Consider the following 27,021-nt stretch of genomic DNA (forward strand, 5'->3'; position numbering starts at 1 on the left):
TATTGGTGGGTGATGGTGAAGACTGTCAGAGTCAAAGAGCAATGTTGCTGTGATGATTGCAGATGTAGTTACATGATGCATGGAGGGGGGCAGTCTCTCAGGACTCACTCAAATGAAACTGTCCCAACACTGGAAACAACAGCACAGCTGTTCAGTAAACTACAGCCTGTGATAGTAAACAACACCAGCTGAAGCCTGTTCAGCATCCACATGGAAAGTTATCAAGTTCCACACAGCCTACCATGGTGTGTCTATAACTCTCACTCCACACTCCACACTCCACACCAGGAGACAGATCTGATCTCACCATCCATGACTGTGTCCACTGTCACCTTCTACAACATCACCAGGGCACTCTATGTGATGTTTTTTTTTTTTTTTTAATAAGAATAATTATTTAAGAAATGGTTTACTACAGAGAGGATTATAAATTCAGCACTTTTGTTTTGCTAAATTCACCTCAGGGCCTTTTTTCTGATACAGAAACTGGCAGCATATGTACCAGTATAGAACCTGTGTGAACAAAGAGTAATGCATTTTCCTATTCCCTCTTAAAGCACAGGATATTATTCTGACCAGCAGCTGTAGAACACAGTTCATACACAGAAAGATTGTCATTGTCAGTTTGTTATTGTAGGAACTGAACTATGACTACAGTGTCATACCAAGTGGAATTTACACAGTAAAAATCACAATGCACAGAAAAACAGCTGGAAAGGAAAGAAAAACACTGACAGTTATTCATGTTATTTCATTGTAGCAATTTTCTATACATGCTTTAATGCCAAGGGTATATCAATACAATGTAATACTGAAGCAACTTCATCTCACTGGGTCAGAGGTTGTTGAGAGGTTGTCATGGGAACCTGGGTACTGATGGTGATTCGCTGCCTGGTTTGACATCGGATCATCCCTATGATGGCTCTTCTAAACCTGAGGGAAAAGATCATTTATGTGAAATGCACCATCACTAAAAACAGTACAGTAACACATCCCCCTTCTTTACTTCACATAACAGCATACCACAAGTATATAAATAAAAAGTAAGTCTTATTGAAGAATAATGAAAAGAACTCTCACTCACTTTTTGTTGGCAATGACATAAATGCAGGGGTTGTAAAAAGTGGAGGACTTGGCAAACAGTGGAGCGATGATGGCCATGGGAGCAGGTATGGTCTTGGGGTCACCAAATGATGCCCAAAGGCACACCATGGAGTAGGGAGACCAGGCCACCAGGAACATGACAATCATCACTATGGACATCTGCTGGCCAGAAACACAGCAACACAGCTTTCATCTAACACAAGCACAATACTGGACTTATGGTGAGTTCTAGTTGTACTTGGAAGTCAGAATTTCTGAGTTCCTAGTTGGAAGTTTCAACTGGAACGCCCCCTGAGGTCAAATTTCCAACTCGGAAAGTCGGAGCAACCACACCAGCCCCGAGATAAGAATTCAGGATGGCTGCTGCTCGCATCAGTAGTAGTGAACACTTGTTTGAATGATGTAGGAAAAGCAGTACATTAGAAGCAGCTGCGGTCCAGTATCAGTCCAGTGGACTCTGAATGTGTCAACATCTCATTCCAGATGCAGCATGACTTTATCACATCTCTGCCATGGTCAGTGTACCACAGCAGTACAGTCAGAAATCATTAAGTGTTACTTGACTTTCATGTCGAACTTGTCTACACACTAAAATGATGGCCTGCACCAAATGTGCATCCCACTGTAAGTGGCACTCTACTTCAACAGCATAGCAGAAGAAAGATGTTTTCACCTTGGTGACATCCATCTGATCTGACCAGTCGATGTTGATGCTGTCCAGGCAGTTTCCAGCTTTGTATCTCCTCACAGTGACTGACACATTGTAGTAGCAGTAAAACATGACAGACAGAGGCATGACAAAGTTCACAGCGATCACTGCCATAGGTGTAAGAGATGAACGAGCTGCGGAGGAGAGGCAGAGTTAATATCTGCTCATACAGAGACACACTGGATTATGTTTAAATACAGTTTTATCAAAGCAGCTGCAGGTTTACAATGTAAGAGTAATAATTCAGGATGTAGGAAAAGACGAAAAGACAACAGATGTCTGCACTAAATATATTACACTGTAGACACTATACAACATACACTGTTCTACACTGCACACATTACAGACATTATACTAGGCAGAATTAATTCTCATAGTTTATATTAGAAATAATCATTACAATTTTTAATCAAATGATTATAATTAACTATAATAATAAAAAAACAAAACCTCAACTAACTAACTAAGTACTACTAGTAACTATTCAGTGGGCAATGACTACCACTGTAATACCTTCTCCTCTGGGTCCATTTACAGGAGCCCACCCCTGTAAAATGTTCTGTACTAAATAATCCTTATATAATGTGTCACACTACTAAACACTGGGGGAATCTCATCTCACTCTGTCAGTATTTGTTAAATCATCCTGAGATCAGATAAATGTATGTCTAATAACAGATTGGCAGATAAGTTGATTCGGTTTGTCCAGTTGAAACTGTTGTCTTTGTTAGTCCTTGTTAGTTGAAGTTGTGACTGCAGTGACTGATTTTCAGGATAACCTGGGATTTTAATTCTTTAAACCTTAAACCTTGAGTGAGCTGAGAGCTATACAAACCAATAACAGTGGCAGCAGCAATTACTTTGTCATTAGAAGTGATATATTTTCTCAGTAATTTTTAAAGTCACATGTTATGGCTACTTTCAAATATGCAACAGCATCTGCAGCCTGTTGATAACTCACGCATCATTCTGTCTCCAGTTGATGGTGCATGTAGCTCCAGTGGGGTCAGGGGCGTAACCAGCCCAGCCCACTATCGGCATGGAGGACCAGAACACAGCATTCAGCCACGCTGCCAGAATAAGAAGGTTGTACGATCGTATCGTCATTTTCTGCCCTGGAGAGAGAAATGACATGTTCACAACGAAAATCAGGATGGTCAGTAAATCCAGAAGATTTATGGAGAGATACTGATTCATTGCTATTTATTTTTCAAAGGGTTGATGTCCTGCTGGCAGTTAGTTTGCCTTTGTAACTTTGTAAAATGCAGTTTGAGACAACTGGACACAGTTTTTTTCTACATGTATAGAGAGCAGAGGGGCAGTGAATAGATACCTATGTCTGGTCTGCAGATGGTGAGATAGCGGTCGATGGCCACCACAGTCAACAGGCCTATACTGGCCATGCCAAAGAAGATGTTGAGAGCTGCATAGATCTGGAGACAAAAACACAGACATTTTGAAGTTTAGAGTTTAGAGACCATTCCTGTTGGGAATGACATGGTAATAAGCACGCAGCAGGTGCAGCAATAGCTTTTGTATTTTGTCACTCAGTCAACACTGGGACCCTGTGTAACACGTGTTTCGTGACCACTTGCTTTTAAATTTGTTATTTCAGTTTGGAGCAGAAGCAGCACTGAGCAAAAGTCTGCGAGGATCTGCATCAACAGACCCAACCTACATGTCGAGGACTATCACAGATGACGAGAGCTGGGTCTATGGCTAGGACTCAGAGACCAAACAGCAGCTTCACAATGGAAGAGATGCAGTCTTCAAGTGCAGAGAAGGCGCGTCAGGTCAGGGCAGACTAATCATAATAGTGGAGGTGGAACTTAAAGAGTAGTCAGGTAAGCCACGAGAACATGTCAGTCAGTCACTACCTGCACTGCTCAAAGTGAGCTAATCCTTGTCACACAGTAGTCAAATGAGTTTGTAACACTATTTCAGGTTGTATATGCTTTCATTGATATGACTAACTGTTAGTTTGGTAACATATAAAAGCCAAACAGGTGATAGAAGTTGAAAGCTTTGCCTAAGTCAGACGTTAAAGGAGGATAGGGCTATTTCTGGGAAGCAGTGCGTAGCAGTGTAAAATTGTTTTGTTATTGAGCAAAAATACCAGTAGAAAATATTTCTCTGTTCATTTTTGGCCAGCACTAAAACTCTCCACTCTGTCCACTCATTGGTCTGATCGTCGTACAGCAGGCCTGTCCTCTCACCTCTGCAGCATCTCCACACTGATCTGAATGTCAGAAGTCCATGGACACATAGTAATGACCTTCATTTCATCAGAATGGGCAAGCAAATTATTCTTGCTTTTATTTTTCTCGTCTGCATTATTTCAACTCCCTTTTTGACTGTCTTAACAAATCATCTTTAGATCTGTTGCAATCTGTCCATAGTGCAGCTGCACATCTTTTAGCTAATTCCAGGAGGAGATCTCGTATGTCTCCGATTTTGAAATCTCCTCACTGGCTCCATTTCAAAATTCTTGTGTTAACTTTTAAAGCTTTGAATGGTTAGGCACTCCAGTACATCTCAGAGCTTTTATCAACCTACTAAATCAACCAGTCCCTCATGTCTTCAGAGCAGAGATTGCTGGTGGTGTCTCAAACCTGTTGTAAAAAATGAGGAGATCGGCCCTTCGAGGTGATGGCTCCAAAACTCCAGAATGTTTTGCCATTATCCCTTTGTTTTATTAACTCAGAGGAGGCTTTTAAAAAACAGTGAGAGACACTGCTTTTCAGACAGGCATTTGGGTAACGATCTTGTGTTGCTCATGTATCTGTTTTATTGTTTTTGCTCTCTTCATGTTAGGCACTTTGTGACTTCGTCTGTGAAAGGTGCTTTACAAATTAAGCAATATTAACTGAGAGGGTGTGCTTTAACGTCATTTGAGCACGACAGTGATGCGGTCAGTGACCGAGGCGCTTGCGTGGCACACCCTCGAGTTTAATATTGCAATTATACAACTATTACCAACAAAGTAAAATGTGTATGGCGGAGTAATATTTTTAGTGATGAGTAAGGTGTGCTGTCATACTGATTTGAGCACATTTTAAATGTCCTGTGGACCAATCAGATTGTTCGTCTGAACTACTTGTTGTATAATAAACTTTACTTACTTACCTACTAATCTGGTGCATATACAGTACATTTTCCTATCATTCCACACGTCTCTTACTGTATTAACTTGTTTTTTTTGTTTTGGGTGACCTTGTTTGTGTAGTCAATATGTTTTGTGCTGTTGTATTTGTTCTGTAATTTGTCTAGAATTTGTATCATAGTAATAAACATGTACACATATAAAGTTAAGTATTTCTCACTCCTTAACTGTTAACAGACCTTGCTACCTCTGTCCAGTCACTTGTTCCCCCATTAAAACAATGCTGGTTCAGACACTCTTTTTGGAAGATACAGTCATTTCCTATGAGTAGGTACTGTATAGAAAAGCCATCACTGGCCAGCTCTCCATCTCACTGTAGATTAGTATCACATGGGTCAATATCACTGTGCAATAACAAGGACTGAGAAAAATACTTATAATCTGCTGAAATAATCCCAACACGTGACCTTCTACAGAGCAGCAGCTGAGGTGAATGTGCGTCAGTCTGCTCACAGGTTTAGTCTCATGGGCAGAATAAGACGTGCTAGTTAGTGTGACGTTTTTAGAGGTTTTAGAAAACATGATGAGATGGAGAACTATAAGGTTGGGGAAAGGTCTGATTTGGTCTTATGAATTACTGCCATATATTAACATATATCTGGGAGGAATATGTGGATTATATGAACACATTCTTCTCAAAACAAGCCAGCAAAAATATTGTTAAGCACCAGGAGGGGGCTGAGTCCAACCTCATAGGTTTACATGACGCCATGATTCAATGTCAAAGGTTCTCACCTTATATAGATCATAATGTGTAGTGTATGTTTTTATTTTAGCTTTTTCCCCTTATGTCATCAATGGAATAACTAAGTTCAGTCCGCAGACAAAAGAAGCCCTGATCTGATGTTTCTGATCCTATGTAACACAGATCACATGAAATCTGATCTTTTCAGTTCTGGATTGGGACATCTCTACATGTGGTCCTAAACCAGATACAGATTTGACCTCAGTCTGAACAGTCATATCCAAATTCATGACACTAACATCACTCAGCAAAGCCATTCACATCATGATCCCATCACTCTGCATCCCTGTATGGCACTAAGAATTAGAATTAGAAATTTGGCTCTCTTTCTCCTCATCCTCGTCCTTGTTGTCTCCTGCCCACAAATTTGCTGGCTGCCACTGCACATTAACAATGGCTTCCATGGTGTCTTTCATACCACAGTGTGCGTGTATGACGTCTTTGTTATTGTTCTTTTGCTCTTGCGGGTCAGTTCAGGACTGTGATCAGTTAACACTAAAAAATGGTAAATAATGTGAACAGCAAACAAAAAGATCTGAGCATAATCTAATATGTATGTAGATAGTTGCTATCAGTGAAATAATGCACATCAAGTCAATTCTATTCATATAGCCCAATATCACAAATCACACATTTGCCTTAAGGGACAAATGCAGTAGATGACCCAACATGTGAAACTACAGTTGAATGCACTCACACCCACCCACCTGACAACCAGTGTAGCCAAACTTCCAGCTGCCATGGATGTCTGAGGCAGCTGGACATGGGATAGCCGATACCTGCCACTCCGATGTCGGTAAAAGCCAGGTTGATTATAATGAAGTTGGTTGCAGTGCGGAGCTCCTTGAACTTCACAAACATGAGCAGCACCACAATGTTGCTCATTAAACTGATGACACCTGAGAAGGAGAAGGAGAGAAGATGTGAAGTGCAGTGTCACAATGTGGGAGGTAAAAATCTGGCAACACCTAATACTATATTCAATCTCAACATGAGTCACGCTGGCTGAGGAGTAAAGAAAACATGAGTTCCTTTAGCTGCAATTCCTCTGAGGACTCTAACAGACACTGTTTTCAATATAATGTAAAGTCAATAACTCACAAAAAGTGAGTATCTCAATATCAAACTTACCTTCTATAATGTATTGAGGTTGGTAAACATAAGCATGTTGTTTAGGAATTGTCTGATTTGCTGCCAGTAGCTGAGTACATATGGCACACATGACCAGGGGAACAATGCAGAACAATTTAAAAGTTAAAGCTGAATGTACTTTTTAAATTTCTAATTTACATGCAGAATTTTTACAGCCATGCTTCTAACAGGCAGTTAATGGTCACATAGATTCCCCATAGAGCATCGCATGCACCAAGGCTGCTGCTTGTTTGCAATATCTTTAGACTTCTGCAATATCGTTAGACCTGTCTCTGTATGCTGATGATTTGTTACTGTATATGGACCAGGTTCCTGGACCAGGAGAGTGGCAACAGCAATGGAATGAGGGAGAGGAGTTGAGGGAGGTGAGGCAGAAGGACTGACATGGGTGGACGCATGAGTAGTGGATGAAGAGCTGGGGATCTTATACTGCAGGTGATGGTTAATGGAAAACAGGTGAGCAGGAAGCTGTGCCATGCTTCCACACACACAGAGACAGAGAAGGGGAGACACAAGGGAGGACAGCAGGGAGAAACAAAGAAACACTAGTGGAGAAATCAGGTCACAGAGGGAGCTGTGACAGGACTTCCCCCTCAGGGAACATTCCCCCCAAGACGGTGAGTTGAGGGAGGCGAGGCAGAAGAACTCACACACGTGAACACACTAGTGTTCACGATATAATATATTAAGTTACTTGATTATTATCTGTTTTATTTAACTGCACAATGCCTTGTAAACTTATGGAGTGCCTAGGAATCACCCACTCACATAGCCAATCTGACCTTTCATCTTGGGTCTGTAAAAATGCAACATGAATCATGGGGGTCTATAGGTGTGGTTTGGGTATAGAACATAGCTCTATCCTAACATAGATACTATTAATTGGAAGGAGGAGCTGGAGTACGGTGTAACATTTGTTAAACTTCATACAGTCTCAATCATTAACTGTTACAGTATCAAATGATCCACAGACTATGTATTGGCCTGCAGATGCTGTATAGATCCAGTACACTCCCTTTGTAATCAAAAGTCCATTGGCACATACTTTCACATCTAGATTGGTGATTATTTTGGCATCATGTTACCCAGATATTATCAGATGTTACCTGGGTTCATATACATTGTTTACCAGGAGTATATTATAGGTAACATCCTATTCAGCATCTTTTCATTTGTTTTCTATATTCTTTTCTCTCTTTTTCTTTTGCAGTTATTTTTACATCATCACCTGTGTGAATGGAATAAAACAAATAAAAATGAATAAAAATGTTGGTCATAAAAGAAAGACCTTTTTTGCTACATTGTGTTGCAATAATTGCTTAGAATGAGCCATCATTAATGTCACCTGTGCTTTTTCTGCTGTGCCGAGTCAAATGTCTGCTTTGAAAAGCAACTGTGACTATGAATGTGGGGAATATTAAAAAAAAAAAAAAATAGTGCTGTGATGTGAGCAAGCCTCTAAAATTCAGGTTAGAGAGCAAGATGTCGTGATCAGAACGAGATGGACAGAACTTTGACAGGAAAAAAGAAAAAAAATTCAGCTTGATATCAAATTAGAATATGAAGAGATCTATCTGACTTTCAGTGAAACTGCTTTGGCTTCTCAAGGAGATTTAGGAAAAGTTTTGGAACCAGTGCATTACCTTTTTTATGACTTAGACTCGCTGAGTGGAACAAACCAAAACTGAAGCCCTTAGAGAAATGCAAAATTGTGGATTCAGAAACTATGTTAAAGGTACCTGTTCTGTAACCAGATCCTATGTACTGAACATTTAACATGCTTGCAGCCAATCTCATATCCACAATGATACAGTGCCAAGACTTGGATAAGTTACATAACTCTATCAGAGCTGCTTTTCAAAGGATAACAATGGACTCATTTCCTTTCACTATTTAAGGCCTTGCAAAATTTACACCCACCTATTTATGATACTGTTAATATTTCCTTTACAGTTAACCCCCTCCCACCCCCACGTCTCATGTTACCACTGTCTACAAAACTGATTAGAACAGATGTTATCTGTTAAACATACAGCGAGGTCACCTAACATCATCCATGTTAACTGCAGCTACACTTACTTTTTCTTACAAAGTAGTTCCAATGAAACCCACAGACCACAGTGACACAGGTGACACTAAATTTTAATGTTATAGAAAGTTCCTCATAACCGACTTTTAACTCATGAAGATCCCAAGAAAATAAAACAAATTTCTAAATAAGTAAAGCTTCAGAGATGTGTTACATGTGATTCATTTAGTCTGTTTTACATCCCCCATAACTGGCTCTGGCAGTGGACAAAATTATAATGTGAGTAAACCAACCCTCATTGGTACATTGAGAACATTAAAATGTTATCAGTGTAATTAAAAATATTCTGTACCTTACCACCACAACATGACATGTTAATATGTGTACATATACTGTACATATACAATGTAACAACAGTACTAGGCTAATCTTTTCTCCCATAAATGAGGGGAGAATAGTGTTGAAAGTAACAAGTCTATTTTCAGACATACCAGTCCATACAGGTCTGATATGTTTGTCTTTGTCAGCAGGTGGAGAACACAACACCTAAGAGAACCATGAAATATTGTGTGGGTTATGTCACTCTCTCCAGAATTTATTGTGAATTTGTTATAAAATGTCCTGATAGTCTGAAACCTGTGAGCTGTTTTGAGTGCTTAAACAATGCCTGAATACAGACTACAGAATTAAATGGCCTGTCTGGCTCTACAGATGAACATCAGGTAGAGAATTACACAGAAACGGCAAATACTCGCATTGTTCATCATGAAATCTATCTATGAAAAATGCTATCAGCTGTTTCCTTTGTTTGTTACCTGCAGTAATGAGATATCCAGCCACTATGTTGTGCTCCAGTTGAGTAAAGGCACTTTTTCCCCCGTAAGGTGCAACATCATCTGAAATATTAACTCCAGAATCAATCCCCATTTTCCAAGTTAGAAAAAAGAAAAATTACACCCAGTTGAAGTCAGTAGTCTTAATTCCAAAATTACACAGAGAGTTACTGAAGAATCTGAACAGATGCAAAAATGCTGCTTCTATCTAAAATCTGCAGGGCATTGTGGGGAGGTGGGGGCTAAAGGTGGAGAAATGGGGTGAAGGGGATTATTGCATACCACCACTCCCCTGTCCCCAGTTAGCAGGAGGCAGTCCGTGTGTAACATGGGCAGCAGGGCCGCACAAGACTGGATTACCACTCACGTGGAGTTGCTTGCAGGTTGGGCTCTGACCAATAAGCTTTGACATTACAAAGTTGAGTTAATGCCGGACTGAAGACTATTCAGAGGGTACACACTGTGGGCAACGCCAACACTGGATTAGCAGCAGACAAAGGCCAAAGGGCACAGACTCACTGTGTGGCACTTAGTCAGCAATGGAAAGGGCATTAAGGTGACTGTTTTTATCTCATCTTGAGGCTCTTTTCTATAGAAAGGGTTCGTGTCAATAGAGTTACTTTGAAAGAGTAATGATCCTCAAAGCCAAATTGTTTGAGTAATAAAGTTTTTACAGTTTTTACTTAGTTTAGGGGATGAATAAGATTTCACATTTCATTTTTGCCCCTGGGCCTGCTACTGAGTTGACAGTGCCCCATGAAGTTTTCTCACTGCATTGACAGGTAAGACATGGTGGCCCATGGGCCAGATCAGGATATCTGTCTGAAACTGTGGGTTCTAAATGTTTGCTGCTTAAAAGCTTTATTTGCTAACAATTATGAAAATAACTTTAAACTGTGACAAATATAAACATTTCCCAAATGTTAAAATCTAACTGATATATGCAGTGATTCATGTAGCAGATGAATTAAGATGTTACATATTTACACATTTGTTAGGTATTTTGAGTACCCAGGTTAGTGGTGGACCAGTGGAAGAAGTAGTGCTCAGATCCTGTACTTAAGTAAAAGTACCAGTACAAGGCTGTAAGAAATACTCCATTAGAAGTAAGTTGTAGTATTAAAACCCAGCCTTATACTAGATTTGCGGTGATGTGGGTGTTACAGCCTGTCATATACCACATCTGAAATGACTGTACTATTTTGACATCTGATTTCAGTGGAATATTTTCCATATCCTTTAACTAAATGAGGCAATACTGCAACACAGTACATAAGTATTACCAACAAAATGTACTCATTCTGCAATAAAATATTGATATTATTCTATCTGACCTGTTACTGCTGGTGTATCATGTAGGTGTCATCTGTTTTCCATCCTGTAGTCTAGAACAACATCATCCAGGACGGTAGGTGGCACTGTGCGACTCGCTGCTGATCTTCGCCGAGGACAAGGGGAGAAATGACGTTTGTATTGAAGCACTTCCTGTTAACGTAATACCAGCTTCCTCAGTCGAAAGACATCTCTTCACCGTAGCGGATAAACATGACGGGGTTCCTGAGGACCATCGCCAGCCGTGCTGCACCGGCCCTGCGCCGACACACCATCACTCAGACGGCTAACGTCTACACTAGACCGCCCAAGGAAAAGCTCGGCCCGGTTGTAAGTCTGCTGTTACCGCCAAACCACCTTGGCTCCATGTTGGCTTGAATCACCAGCTAGCAGCTAATCTGTTAACTGTCCTTGGCTGACGAGGTCAAACCCGATGTCATTATAGTCGGCGGGCAAACATATGTATTTTGTTTGAAAAGCCATAATAAACCTAAGAGACTCAAGTTAAATCGTTTCATGGGAAAGTATTTTAAGACGCCGCTCACTGTGTTCTTGTATTGATAGCGTTATTCGTTACAAAGGCCCAAGCTAGCACCGCTAACATGTTAGCCATATTATCTCTTAGTGCGCTGTTCTCCACCAGGATGGTGGTGGATACACACAGATACAAAATACTTAAATGCTTTAATTTTACCTCAAGTAATTCATATGTATATGTATATGTATATTTTAGCTAGGTCCGCCTAGCTAATACTAATGCTAATCTTCAATTCAAACGGTCCTGCTATCAGTTTTTGTAGAAAATGATTTGAGAGGCGTTGATTGCATCATCAGGGTTTGTAGATAACCTCAAACACCTGGCTCACGCAGCCTCAAGAAAAGTTACTGTCTTCTACATTCTAAATCGGTATCTGTTAAGTAACATTTGAACCTCGGTCACTGTTGTATCAGTGTGAATGTTAACAGTAGCAGTGTGGCGTCTTGTTTGTTATTGTGCAGTTCCTGTAGCATCATTAGTTTGAGCCAGTGGCCGCAAAGAATCAGAATCAGACTTTATTTACAAGTAAGAGTCCATGTCAGAAGGGGGGACCTAGACCATGTTGATGAGGCCAGTTGCAGACGGGAAGAAACTGTTCTTGTGGCATGACGTTTTGCTTCTGATGGACTGTAGCCTCCTGTCAGAGGGGAGTGACTTAGGAAGTTTGTGACTGGGGTAGGATGGGTCTGCCATTATCTTTCCTGCTCTGAGCTGATGTTTAGTTCCCACTTGAGGTCCTGGATGTTGATGGTCCACAGGAAGCGGAAGGACTCCACAGTTGCGACTGGGTAGTCACACAGGATGATGGGGGGTGGCTGGAGCTTTGTACTTCATGAAGTCTACAACCATCTCCACTGTCTTCAGCTCTAGGTTGTTCTTACTACACCAGGTCATCAGATTATCAGTCTCCCTCCTGTAAGCGGACTCATCCACACCAGAGATGATCCCAATGAGGGTGTTGTCATCTGCAAACTTGAGAAGATTGACAAACTGGTGACTGGAGGTATAACTGTGGATGTACAGGGAGAGGAGTAGAGGGGAGAGAACATAGCCTTGAGGGGAACTGGTGCTGATGGTCAGAGAAGAGAATAACATAGTTATAGAGAACAATATAGTATGTGATTGATAGATCTTGTTTTACGTATCAGTTACGATGATGATTGGCTGTCAACTGACTAGATGCCCTCTCTCTATCTGTCTGTTGTCCAGGACATTGCTGTTGGACTGGGCATGTTATCCCTGGCCATCCTGGGACCATCTGGATGGATCCTGGCCCACCTGGAGGACTACAAGAAGAGGGACTAAAGTGGACATTTTAACAGTTTGATGCCTGGTGTATCAGCCTCCTGTCTCCAGTGACATCCTGGGACCATAACCATTATGTTCCACTGCAGAGAAGAATATTACACAATGGTTTTTACCCTCACTCTTCTACCTCTGATAGTTCCACTCCACATCTCCAATACAAACCAACTGTTCTTAAAACACTGACTCTGATACATTGAAAATTGTATTGTGCATCTTCCCTCATACGGAGTATGTTACAAGATTAAATTTTAAACAGTCATGTTGCTTGTTGTGTGTGTATATTGTCTTATGTGGATAAAGCTCTCAGAATCCACAGAAGAGCTCAAATATTCCTGTCAGTGTAACAGAAAAGGAGAATACAGGGCAAAGATCTGCTGACAACTCTGCATTAACACTGTGGATAAAAATGAAGGAAGATCCTTGAATAAAAAGTATGAATGGCTCTGTGTAAAGATAATCCATTACAAGTTTACACAGACATTGATTTAACTCTGTGACTAAAAAAGAGTGCCTCCCTGTTCCATGTTAATACCTTTTTTTCAGCACAGTAAAGTGGGATAAATGTACAACACTCCCACCCTGAACAGACTGTGGAAAAGAGGCTTGTGACAATGCATCATATGAACAGATGGTGTTTTGTTTGTCAATGTCAATCTAGAAAGTCAATAATGGTTTTCAAAATGTAGTGCAGCAAAGTACCTCAAATACGTTACGCCAAGTAAACATACTTGTTATTTTTCACACCTGGTCATCAGTACAAGGTAGAGCGTTTACATAAAGATGCAAAGGATAATGATACTAAACAGTAATAATATACATATGTATATATACAATATAATATAAAAATGTGCTAATTTAAAAATGATGATCTGTGTTGCAAACACATGGCTTCTGAACACATTCCAACACACAGACGTACTGTGCAGGATTTCTGACACTCACTTGAGCCACCACAGTAGTGAGAAGCTGTCCTCTCTGATGCTGACTTTTTTCTTGATTCTGAGCTTATTTTGGCAGAGAAAAGCAGATTTTTAACATTTTGGCATCATTAGGAACACCACAGGAATTGGTTCCTGTCATTGCTATGTTCCCCCTTTTTCATAGGATCTGAATGTTAACAAAAACTAGAAATTGAAAAATTGATTGTGATTGTGTGATTGAAGTGATTCATTTTGAATACCATAGAGGCTGAAGTTGCTGTCTTTTTTATGTTTCTAAAGGTTAGAAATTGGAAATATGCTTGGTGATAAGTGCCTGTCAGCTGTGAAGAACTCTACTTCATTTTTGAAGAAACACCTGCAAGCTAAGCACAACTCTGCAACACTGTTAGTGAGGCCCATTGAGGAGGAGGAGAACGATGCTGGTGGGAAGGCAAGGAACAGACAGCTGTGGGTGGCTCAGGAGGTAGTGTGTGACACCCACTAATCAGAAGGTCAGTGGTTCAATCCCTGGTTCCCCCAGTCTGTGTGCGTATATATATATATATATAATATAATATATATATATATATATATATATATATCTAAACCTAAATAGAACAAGTGCTGTATGAATGTGAGTCAATGGATGAATGTGTCTTTGAGTGGTTGATTAGAAAATTTGATTAAATCTCCCATTTACAAGCAAACTCTAATGCAGTTTGATCATTTTTTGAAAGGAAACTACATTTTCCCTCTCTGCGCTTTCATGGGTTCCCTCTGGGTACTCCAGCTTCCTCCTGCAGTCCAAAGACATGCAGGTTAGGTTAACTGGTGACTCTAAATTGCCCATAGGTGTGAATGTGAGTATGAATGGATGTTTCTGTGTAACCCTGCGATAGATTCTTGCCCAATGTCAGCTGGGATTGCCTCCAGCCCCCCACACACCTTACAGATATGTGGTAATAGATGGGAAGACAGGCAAAACATATCTCATAGTAAAACAAAGGCATATCATATAGACAACTATGCTGCCTCTAGCTTGGATGAGTAATTTGACAGTCCCAACGATCCTTTATTGTCTAGAGATGATATTATTAATACTAAAGCGAGGAGGCCTTCAAAATGTTGATAATGTAGTGAAAGAGGTGGTGACAGATGATTTTGGAACAGTTCAGCAAATATCTTCATCAGTATGTTCAGTAGTAATGATTCCTCCAGCATCCTTGTTTCGTTCTTGAATCAGGAATGTGAGACTTTGTTGTAGTCAGCCAACCAGGGTACATTTTCTTTGTCATCATCACTGTGGCATGCCAGCCACTGTTGAGGTTGTTTGACATGCATGGACATTTTTATGTATTTCACCTGTCTAGAAAACATTGATCCCAAAGTGCCACACATGCACAAACTCAGCATCAATAATCCGAGAACAGTGAGAATGTCATTAATCTATTTTTTGTTTAAATTAACTGTAAACATACCCATTTCAAAAGCTATTTTGATATATTATTATTATTATTTAGATATATTGTAAAGAAAACACATTATTAACATTTCAATGCAAGGATCCTGCGCAGACCAGCTAGCTGAAGTATTTACTACCATCTATAACCTCTTGCTACTACAGTACTGCTACTACTACCATTACTACAGAACAGTGAACTGCCTTAATGACTATCGCTCAGTTGCTCTAACCCCTGTCATCACCAAATGTTTCAAGAAACTCACCCTCTTTCACATTAAGTGTGCCATCTGTGCTGACCTTGACCAACATCAGTTTGCATAGTTTGCATTTCAGAAAATCAAAGCACACCAAACACTGCATTCTGCATACATGGGGAAAGAGGTAGATAGGGTAAAGAAGTTCCTTGGTGTGCACATCATTTCAGAAGCAAGCATCTTAACAATGGACTTTTGGATGCAGTCTGAGTATCACAGCTGTCACTGAGTAGTAAGTCTTTTTCCTGTACTCACTGAAATTCATCCTGTTGATGAGTTCAGGACAGCCACAGGTTAGGATCTGGGCTAGGGACGCAAACGCAAACCATCTCCAGACCGCAGAGGGTAAACTATGGTGTTGTGTTGGCAGACACCTTATTGTGTAACTTGGGTAGTACACTAGTTTAGCCTAACAATGTGGTGACCTTCACAATGGAGAGCAGCCTGTTTAAGGGAGGGGTGGCTACAGCAGTGCCTAGTGGCTCTGTAGTGGCCTGGGGCCAGTAAAGGCAAAACAGGTTTACTTGAGTTATCTGAGTTACCTGCTTAAAATGCACTGACTGAGATGCAGGGCAGTGGCAGAGTACTGTCTCTTAAAGTTGACTCAAGCTGCAACAAATGAAAGTAATAGTAAGGTGAATAACGTCACAGAGCTAAGGTAGAACCACAGCCTCTATTCTTATTCAAGCTGAAATGCATGACAATAACATCCAGGTACAAGCACTCTATGTTATATGCACAGTGCATGATGCGTTTTAATTAAAAGGGAGGGGGAGCACTTGAATTAACAGCCAACTCTGACAGTTTGACTAGATAGTCTGAATATGTGGTATTCAATCCACACCACAATGCACAATGTTTGTAAGTGCAGCTGCATGTCAAATGTAAACTTTTGGAGGAGGCAACATTTTGGGTTCCACTTTAAGTACGTTAAGTAAGTTTTGCTGAAAATTAATATTCATAATTGCCAACAATACACTGCCTCACAGGGGGCTCCATTTATGTTGTGCATTGATAGGTGTAATAGTTTATTTGTTACTGGTCATCAGAAACGTATGACTAATATTAATATTTTAAATCTTAATATTATAACAATTAATATTAAAATTGTTAATGTTACATTATCAATTATAATACAAAAGTAATAGGATTTAATTTACATTAAATCCACCTCGAGCATCATCCTGGGACCAACCCAATGGCATGTGGGGAAGGCTAAAAAAAGAGTCAAGTCAGATGGTGTCAGCTAATGGGTCATGTTAGCAAGTTGCATGCAAAACAGTGGGATGTACCTTCAATCCTACGTGTGTGAGTAGTTATAGTATTAGTACTAGTAATACTACTATAGGCCCAGGCTGCTGGGGGACCATGATGCACTGAGCACTTCCAGAGGGACAACCATCACTGCAACACTCCACTGAATTGGTGCTTTGTTGCAGAGTGGCCAGATAGAAGCCACTCCTCAGTGAAAGTTAGGAAAAAATCACCCAAGACAAGAAATTCTCTGCTCTGATGAGTGACCTCAGTCCCAAGCATCATGTCCAGAGGAAACCAGACATGATGCTTACAATTGGTTGTCCCTCTGGAAAGTTGTCCCATCTTCACACAGGATCTGTGGAGATCAATGAGAGTCTCCGCCGACTGCTCAGTTTGGTCTGGTGGCCAGCTCTAGACAGAGTCTTGGTTGTTTCAAACTCCTTCCATTTAAGAATGATGGAGACCACTTTTCTCTTAGGACTTTGCACCAGAGAGTTTTTGTAGCCTTCTCCAGATGTGTGCCTCATCACAAGCCTGTCTCTGATCTCTGCAGGTAGTTCCTTTGACCTCATAGCTTGGTTTTGGCTCCGGTGGACTCCAGTCAAGGTGCCTGAACTAAATTTCAGGTGTCATGGCAAAAGGTCTGAATACTTATGTCAATGTGATATTTCAGTTTTTCCTTTTTAATAATCTATTGTTTATATTAATTTATTATTTACAAACATTTCTAAAATTCTGTTTTGGCTTTCTTATTATGGGGGACTGAGTGTAGATTGATCAGATCTGAATGCCCTGTAGGTATTGCTATTATTATTAGTCATTATAACAACTAACAGTGGTCAGCCCTGCCCCAAGCCCCCTTTTTTCTTTTATATTATACACATGACATTATGTGTATCTTGCTTCCCTGCTCTACGTGCAAGTAACTACGTGCATAACGTCTGTTTCCCATTGTTTTAAGGGCAGGGAGAAGCTGAGGGAAACAAAGTGCTGTATACAGCTCTGAAGTTTCTCATTTAAAATACTAAAAAAATATATTATAGCAGGCTACCACAAATAAATAAATGCATGGGAAACACTGAGAAGTGCAAAAATGTTATGAAACTTAGGCAGGATAAATATAGACTGTGACAGATGTGAATTCAGTAGCCAGTCCAGTGTGGCTTAGAAACAGGAATTTGTGTTCACACTCCTAAAGGAATGTGGCCCTCAAGAGGTGGTCTGAGCAATCGGATCTCAAATGTGTCCTGCACCTTGGTGCATTCATACCTAGGAGCTGTCCATTTGTGATTGGATCACCTGACACCCATGTTAGTGCCAGGTCTGAACAGGGCCTAAAACTAGGCAGATCAACTTAAGTACTGCCTGGATTGACTACAAGAAAGCCTACAACTCAATGCCCCACAAATGCGTACAAGAGTTCTTGGTACTATACAGGGCTAACAGTGAACTGATAACCATCAATGAAAAACTGTTGAAAACAACACTGGAATCCAACTACAAGACCACTGAACAAGTCACCATCAAGTCCTGCATATACCAAGGTGATGCACTGTCCCCACTGCTGTCCTGCTTAGGCTTGAACCCCCTCAGCCAGATCATCACAAAGAGTGGATGTGAAGAGCAGACATATAGGAAAGGTGCAAGTGCCTAGGTATCCCACAGGCCAATGGGAACCATGATAATAAGCTGGTCACAGGAGGAGCTAGATGCTACTGGTGACAAGACATGAACATAACATGACAAGAACATAATCGGAAATACAGCACATGTACTCCATGGGATGTAGAGGAAGTGGCTGACATCAAGAAATCCTACCAGTAGTTAGAAAAAGCAGGCCTGAAGGACAGATGTGGAAGGTGAAGTCCAAAGTGGTCCCAGTGGTCCCAGTGGTATACTGGTATACAATGTACTGTGGAGGGTTGAGAACAGTGGAGGTTTTGTTCAAAAGTTAAAACATTTAAAAGTGCTCCACTCACACAGACTGGTATCCCCTGATGTCAGTTCACCTTCTCCCAGGATTTCCACCAGACAGACACTAACACAGGACCTGGGTTTGCAAAATAGAACCAACCTCAACTTGGATGAGATCATCTGCCTTATGGAGTTTGACACCATATTTTATGCAACGGGGAAATTTTACAAGTCAAGGGTATAGCCATGCAGTCAGCCTCTCCTTCACTGTAGCTCACTTAGTAGACAGGACATTTTCAGCAAGTAGTGTAAAACATAACAAATAACACATAATATAACACACTTAACATTTGATACCAGTGTGTGGATGACACACCAAACTGCATTACTCCAGCATCAACTGCTTCATCCAACATGTGCAACTGGGTCTTACACAAAGACAATGTTTTCTGGATACTGGTTAGAAAATAGTGATGTCATGTACATTCATGTACCAGAATTTAGCAACATTTCAATCATTTGGTCACGTAGAGTCAGTCAATTGATGAAACCACACCTGCATAGTCCTGATGAAGCAGTTAACTAATTATATCTAGTCACTAATATTTCATATTATAGCAAAAAACTAAAGGTTTAAAACTAAATGTCCAGGGGCTTTAAAGCTGCCTCATTTTCTCTCTCCTGCTAGGTCATGATGATTTATGTTGAGAATTAGCGAAAATGTCCAAGTGGTGTATTATTGCCATGTGGACCTGCAGAATTGGATTTACCCAAGGACTACAGTGTCATTTCAGAGAAAAAAAGAATGTTTTATTTGTTATCAAACTGATGAAAAAAAAGGTTATGAAAAGTAACAACTGTAACACAAAAAATGTGAATTCCAGGCTGCACCTCCACATCATTAAATGATGATGGCAGAAAATATAGGGACAGTAAAATACTGTCAAAACAAGATGTTAACTAATGATAAAGAATGTGACAAGACAATGATCTGAGGTGACCAATCACACCTAAAAAAAAACAAACAAACAAAAAAAAAAAAACAATTTTAGCTTTTAAAAAAAACAAACTAAAGCCCCATCCACTATAGCCTCTTTGTCTTTCTGTCTTTGTCATAACTCTGACTTTATTCTCTTTCAAAAGGAAATAACACTAGTGTAACCCAGAACAAGAAAGCCATGATACAGAAGGAAGGGCACCTTGTTTGACAACTGCAAATAGTTAATATTCATGCAACTTTAGAAACATCTCTGGTTAGATCTCTAGGCTAACAATACATTTTTATTCTTTATGGATATCTATATGATTCTCCACATTCTGATTAAAGTCTTTCTCCATGTAAATTAACAGTTAATAGATTTCATCATGTCAAATACGCTGATAAACCATATCTTCAGTCTGTACAATAGAGGTACTAAAAAATTACAACTGTCATGGTATATGTACAATTTGCTACCTACAAAGTACAACAGCTAGGGTGTAATAAAATATGTAAACAAATTTCTTGTTTTTCTGACACAGCTGACTGTGACAGCAGATATAATTCACACTTTCAACATTTGATTTATTTTTGTATACACATTTGTTAACAGTGTTGTAGTACTGCATTTGTATTCCTCCTGACACCTCCATAGAAAAAGAGAACAATAGGCAATGAACCAACATACAGTTCTGCAAAAACATAAAACCACCACTGGCTGTGCACCAATAATAGACCTTTTCTTTAAGAGATCATTTTTTTTCCATGATTAACATTTTGAAGGTCAAGTAGAGGGGAAGGGCTAAGTTCTGATCTGATGATGAAGAACTGTTTTGGCCTTAAAGAGAACATGGTCCAAGTTGAACACTTTATACTGGACTTTTACTGTACTGTACTTTACTGGAGAATTAGGATGGCATGCATTTTACAACCAGTTGCCTCTTACCAAGAGAACTGGCCCCTTCTTTCCACAGAGTGGACAGTCACTCTCTCTGTCTGATGATGAGAATAATTGTGGTGAATCAGATGCCAGAACAAACAGATTCTATGAGTTCAGCCCATGTCAATTTGCTCACTTGATTTCATTTTATACACAGAAATAGTTTTTCTCTTGCTGTTCTTTTTGTCATTTTTTCTTTTGCTTAAAGCAAAATTGAGTAAAACACCACACTTGTATAATGTATAAACCATAAAAATTTGTCATATTCTGATACAACAGTCCTTTTTTACTTTTACAGTGATCATGTGCCTGACCCCTCATTTTAAGCACTACATGTTGCTTACATGCTGAAAATGTATAAGATTATGAGCCTTTTGTAATTAACAATTTTACAAAAAGTTTTTTGTTTAATGCCAAGGATCACATAGCTCTAAAAGTCACTTAGGAGAATGGTGTAGCTGTGAAATATTTCTATACTGATAACGTCTCTGACCAGATAGAAGAGTAAGATCTCTAAAGTTGCTATTTAGCCTTGTCATTATGCTTACAATAGTAAGTGTGCTTTATATTACAGAACATATCATCAGTTCGACTACTTAGCACAGTATAAGATTTTCAAGTTCCATGTTATACCATCATTTGTCATAGCTCCTCACAGGGAAACTGATAAATAAGTGTTCTCTTAATGCTTTCTTTCTTCATTTTCTAGTGTTCATGAAAGTCTCACAGTCACACATAATACTCCTTATCCTTATTTTTCTGTTTCTTGTTGCTGCCTTTCAAGCTCTGCTGTTTGTCCTTCATCACAGCGCCATTGCTCTGCACAGCTGAGTTGGTTATGTAGTTCCTGCTCTCGTCCACCTGGTAGGAGCCTTCATCCCTGTTCCTGTACTTATACATGGCATACAGAAGGATGAGGATGCACAGGGCAGCGGCCGCCACTATTCCGATGACCATCCCGGTGGTGCTGCTAGATTCACGGACCACTTCCGAGGGCCCTGGAACTCGCCTGACGCCCGGCTCTGTGGGGAGTGCTGTGGGTATATTATGGAACATTGGGGAGGTTATTAATGGGCCCCTCAGCTTGATGCTGTCTACCTCAAAGGATGTGGGCAATGGAAGCAACGCTAGGTCGGGCTGGGGTTTTAGCTCGCGGGTATTCATTTTGCCAGCCGGCTGTTTGGCCGGAGCATTGTTGAGGGTTGCGGTGGAGGCAGAGGTGGCGGTGGTGCGGCTCTGGTCGGCGGTTAGTAGTATGGCGATAGTGGTAGTCCTACTGCGTCTGGAGATTGAAGGTTTATTGGGTCTAAAAGTCTTGGGCGTGTGAGCTTTGTAGCCACCATTAAAGCCTGACGTGGACAACGTCTTATCTGTTACCAAGGAGAAGGTCGTGTAAAAATCTTCATCATCAGTAGGGGGCAGGTTAGACTTGAATGCTTCCCCAGAGCCATACCCCGATATCACCAAGCCATCATCATCACAATCATCGCTGCCTCGGTCCGACAAGCAAGGTACCCCCGCCTCAGTGGCCTTGGACAGGGACTCTTTGGTGGTCTCAATAATGGTGAGGAGTGGGTGGTGGGTTGAGGGAGTGGGAATGAAGGGTGCACGAGGAGCTACAGAGGGGTGCACTAATGGATCCTCAAGTACTGGGATGACTAACTCAGCTCCTGGGGTTGGAGACAAACAAGTTAGAGGGCAGCATGGGAGGTTTATGAATATACTAAATTAGATAGAATACAACTAGACAGAAAAACAAGACAGGCATATATATCATTTAATATCAATTTAACAGTGCTAAATCAAGATATAAGCAATAGAAAAGAATGTTTCTGATAGAAATTCTGATATAGATTTCAAAAGGTTTAAGAGGTGTGCAAGGATGAGCCAGAAAGATCACAGATCTTCAAATTCATTGTGCTCACTATAGTTATGTATGCTTTGTTCGTTTGCAAAATCATTTGAGAAAATTGTAAGGTTAAGTACAATCATTGAATTTAAACTAATAAACTAAAAAAAAAATTCTAAATACAAATGAATTAAATGTATTCAGCAGAGTAGTTACAGTCAAAAGATACTATAGTCATTGATTAAGAAGGAAAACCTATGATATTAATCAATATTTATCATTTCCAAGCACATGCAATAACATTAATTTAGATCAAATTAAATGTATTATTCATGAGATAAACACAGATTGCAGTCACGATAGAAATGAAGAGTGTCATTACTCACTGGCTCTCAGATCATCTTAAACCTCTTTTATTCTTTTAGATTTTCTTTTGGTTTTTTTTTCACAGTAATATAGATTGTTGTTATAGTTCTACAAACATTTCTCAGATGTAGAGCTGTTCTGGAGCTAAAATTGTCTCAATCTTGAAGTTACATTTCAATGAGAGGAGACAACCAGTTTGTTCAGGGCACCTTGAATTGTGAAGATTTAGGTGCTTGCAAGAGAAAAATGAGAGAAACTTTCCATTAGTGAATTGAATGCAAATGACTGGTTTCTTTGTATGGAAGAAAATCTTTGCTTTGATGATATAAAATTTGATATTAAATTGGATATACATTCCAGGAATTTTTCATTAGAATAATGACATATATATATAAAGTCAACATCTGTGGAAACTAAGCCTGAGAAAAACTTGCATAACACTACCAACAAATTTGTGTGTATTAGTTTAATCAGTTTGTTTGCATGCAAAAGTTCCTAGAACATCATCATCATATATGAGGATCAGATTTGTGTAAATTTCATGAATGAGGCCCAGAGGCTTCATCTATTCATGACCAAGGCATTCCACATGGTTACTAGTTAACTCAACACAATATTGATGGCATTGGGAATTGCCTTTCTCCTCTATTAGTTTTACTTTACAAGTTTTCAAGTTGACTCCATGGCCTATGTATAGTTTTTATTCAACATGTCACAATGATTCTGTCATAAGAGCAGCTCTTTAACCAAGAAAAACCTGTGTAACTATAACTTTAAGTTTATACAATGTCAATGGCAGAGCAAAGTCACCTGAATGCTCACCCTCTGTGAGATACTGGCCTGGCTGAAAGAAGTCATGACAAGTACTTTCATCCAATTTCTATTTAAATTTCATTTTGTCGTTTGATCAGGTCTCCTAACAAATCATTTTAAATGCATACCTGCTCTTACTTTATACAAGAAGTTAAAATATTTTCAATTCAAAAGATAAAATCAGACCAATTACTTCCAACTGCAAATAATGTTGAAGCTCAAATCTAAACTCTACAATGCATCTGTCACAATGGAAAGAAAGGGTAAACCTACAGTTGTGTTTTTAGTTTATGACATTTACTCTTTCTGTGAGGCTTGCTGATAACAAGGTTTTCTAGAAATATGTTTATTTCTGCACCATAAATATATGTGACATTTTGTAAAAGTCTTTATAAATTTGACTACAGAGCAACAAACGTTTCATGTTTTTATTCAACAGTTTAATCCCCCATCACTTAAAAATGCATTGTCATTGTTGCTTCTCTTGGATATCTGACATTCAGTGTACAGAATGATGTATGAATGAGTTCTGGAACTGTTTTCAAATTCTTCTGGTGAAAATGAAAAGTTTCTCTGTGCTCACTTAAATTCTGACATAATTTGTGACAGCACAACTACTTTGGGAGATGATCCTGGTCCAGTAGGGAATTTAACTTAATGCATGTGGTCACTTTGGCAAAGCTAGCTGCTAATGGCCAGTAAATATTTTTAAAGTGTACACTGGCAAAACAGGTGATGTAAGGTGGAGGCTTCTGAGTTCAGAATAAAAAAATGAGCTTTGATAAATCTGGGCTTACTCAAAAGTGTAATTCAGTGACAACAGTAATTCAATACCACCACCACCACCACCCCAACAAAACAAAACGTTACAATTAGAATTTTTTCCTGTGACTTCAGCATTGTTTCTTTCAGTGCTAACTAAGTGTTAGCACACTAAAAAAGTAGACTCTCTGGAGACAAGGTTTGATAAATGCTAAAAATAAATTTTAAGAAAGGTGAAAAAGTTTGTTTTACTTGGATGTGATCTCAAGCAAGTATCACTGGAGTGAACATTCAAATTACCATTGACATGAAAAATATCCAGCGCCATCAAGCATGCGCATACTGAATCTTTGATGCATATTCTATGATGCATACTCGATGGCTCAGTTCTATATCAATTAAAACAAAAGAATTTGTAACTGACAAATTATCACAAACATCAACATATATATTCACAAGCACAAAACTCTGTAGATCCAACAAAGGCCATTTTATTCTATAATTTCAAACAATCACACACTATTAATGACTATTAAAGATTCAGTTTTCAGTGTCCACAGCTTGATCATAGATGCAATTTGAAATATTGGAAAAGTGTTGGTTCCCACAGATGTTTGTAAGATAGCATCTCAAATACTGTCTCTGATTTAGTCAATATTTCTTAGAGGTTGTACATGCAGCATGTGCGCATATGGAGTGTTACTAATCCTGAACAGTAATTCTGCATCTACAACTGCATCTTCTGATTAATGAAAATGTTCTCAGCACCATCGTGCTGAGAAATCCTATAACTGTACCACAGGATTTAATCCAATTGATTCAAAGGATACAACAATAGAATTTGAGAGTTGTTTTGTATTTTGAGTTTATTTGGAATATAAGTAAAAGTTGGTTTGTATAATGAGCTGTAGCATCTGTGGCTGAATGGTAAATAAATGTATCTAAAGCACAACCTAAAAGTAGTCATCCATATTACTAAACCGTCTCCACTTGTTACACAGCAGTTTACAACTCGGTTGCGACAACTATTTTCATATGGTTGGTGTTTCCTTTAGCTTCAAATTGAGTGATATGAAATTGCTAAATGTGATACATGTAACACCTATCATTTTCATTAGCCACTTTGCTTTTAGTGTAAGACACACAAGAACAAACATTTTGAGATGTTCCTTTTCTAATATTTGACAAACTGCATCTTTAAAAACCAATTCAAATAGAATGAAAACATACATACTGTATATAATCAACTTACATCAACAAATTGCCCGCATGATTTAGGCATGAAGAAAGGAATTTACAAAGGAAAAGTTGTGTAAGAATGTTGGATAGCCACTTGGTACCGTTAAATATAATCTTTATCCATTGTAGAGTGTGTTCTATCTTAAAACAGGACGGTACAGGGAGGCAACAACACATACATCCACACCACATAACATAAAAAATAAACACCATAATTCTGTTTTTTTATGTTTTGCTTTTTCCTGGTAAATAATTTGCTTTTACAAAAAATGTGTATCTACATTTTTTTTCATTGCAATAGACTTCAATATTATCTAAAATCTATTCATGTTACAGTTTTTGCTTAAATTGTCAGTTGTTCTTTAGTGTAGAATGGATGGATGACTTCATATTTTAATATCTCTAAAGACAAGGGAGAAGGTGAAGAAGGGGTGGGACCTATGAACACACTACATAGGAAATGAGAGTGATGAGGGTGACAGTGTAAGTCAGTTGCCATGTCCATGTAAAGGCAGTACGAAGCGGTCGGGCGGCATTAGAGCTTTTGGCTGTAAGGAAGGGATGGGGATATACAAACAATGAGCAATATACATGCCCATCTACAGAAAGGAACAGAAGAAATCTAACACTGACAAGTCTGACAAACCCTAAACTGCAACTTCTTAGCCATGCAATTCATTTGTTTTTTGTCTTACAATCAAAATATTATTCAGCAAAGATTAATTTGTTCTGTCAAAATAGATTTTAAAAGAAATCAGAAAAAAAGGAATCTGGATCTGGAACTGCTTCACCTACTAATTTGTGGCTTGGGCATATGTAAACAAATTGCTAGTAGTTGAGTTGATTGTGCAGCTGTGACTTTTGACTTTTTTAATTGAGTATTTGCCAGGGAAGCACACCGTAGGAAATAAAACACACAAGTTTGTCACTGAAGTAGTTCCAAATCACAAAACGTCAAATTATATCAAAAAATATTGCACACTGTGATTTAAATATTATCTGACTGACAAAAAAAACAAACCAAACATACTTAGTAAGCCAAAAACCATAATCAGAACCAAAATGCCAGCGATCAATTGGTTAAATGCAAAAAATATGACCAGTTAAAACTATCAAATGATATATGTCAAGATGAAAGAACGAAGCCATTTAAAATTTTGCACACACTACAACCAGATGCACACAATAGAAAACAGACACTGTTGAGAGAGGCACTCGACTAGAGGACGGGCTCCTCTCTCATGTGTTTCTTGATGATAAATCTATCTGTAATGTTAGTCTTTAAACATGAACCGGTCGTGCAGTCTGGGTGTACGTCAGAGAGAGACGGTACTGGCTGAGAATGGGTTATTA

At 39.2% G+C, this 27,021-nt stretch overlaps 3 protein-coding genes across 3 annotated transcripts in view; 1 reads left to right on the forward strand and 2 right to left on the reverse strand.

The window, feature by feature from the left end:
• Nucleotides 1-681: 681 nt before the first annotated feature.
• On the reverse strand, nt 682-9,872 carry rrh (retinal pigment epithelium-derived rhodopsin homolog). The gene is given in 9 exon segments (XM_018697682.1): nt 682-933; nt 1,085-1,263; nt 1,778-1,927; nt 1,929-1,947; nt 2,775-2,928; nt 3,147-3,246; nt 6,429-6,479; nt 6,481-6,620; nt 9,718-9,872. Coding segments are annotated over 9 exon segments (1,011 nt in total). The 5' UTR covers nt 9,830-9,872; the 3' UTR covers nt 682-827.
• Nucleotides 9,873-11,245: 1,373 nt separating this feature from the next.
• Nucleotides 11,246-13,172, forward strand: LOC108897882 (cytochrome c oxidase subunit 8A, mitochondrial). Its single transcript, XM_018697683.2, has 2 exons — nt 11,246-11,397; nt 12,815-13,172. The coding sequence occupies exons 1-2, from the start codon at nt 11,281-11,283 to the stop codon at nt 12,908-12,910; spliced, it is 213 nt and encodes a 70-aa protein (XP_018553199.1). The 5' UTR covers nt 11,246-11,280; the 3' UTR covers nt 12,911-13,172.
• Nucleotides 13,173-16,273: 3,101 nt separating this feature from the next.
• The window catches only part of nrxn3a (neurexin 3a), a 226,617-nt gene continuing 215,869 nt past the window's right edge, over nt 16,274-27,021 (reverse strand). Inside the window, 1 exon segment of the mRNA XM_051078263.1 lies at nt 16,274-21,673. Coding sequence (XP_050934220.1) covers nt 21,369-21,673 — 305 coding nt within the window. The 3' untranslated portion in view covers nt 16,274-21,368.

The sequence above is a fragment of the Lates calcarifer genome, linkage group LG19, assembly GCF_001640805.2.
Source record: "Lates calcarifer isolate ASB-BC8 linkage group LG19, TLL_Latcal_v3, whole genome shotgun sequence".
In the NCBI taxonomy this organism is placed as follows: Eukaryota; Metazoa; Chordata; class Actinopteri; family Centropomidae; genus Lates; species Lates calcarifer.

What these genes read in the sequence shown, in the direction of transcription:
- LOC108897882 (XM_018697683.2), top strand. Translation starts at nt 11,281, where the DNA reads ATGACGGGGTTCCTGAGGACCATCGCCAGCCGTGCTGCACCGGCCCTG. An exon ending in AGGAAAAGCTCGGCCCGGTT is followed by an intron (nt 11,398 to 12,814) that starts GTAAGTCTGCTG and finishes TCTGTTGTCCAG; the next exon opens with GACATTGCTGTTGGACTGGG.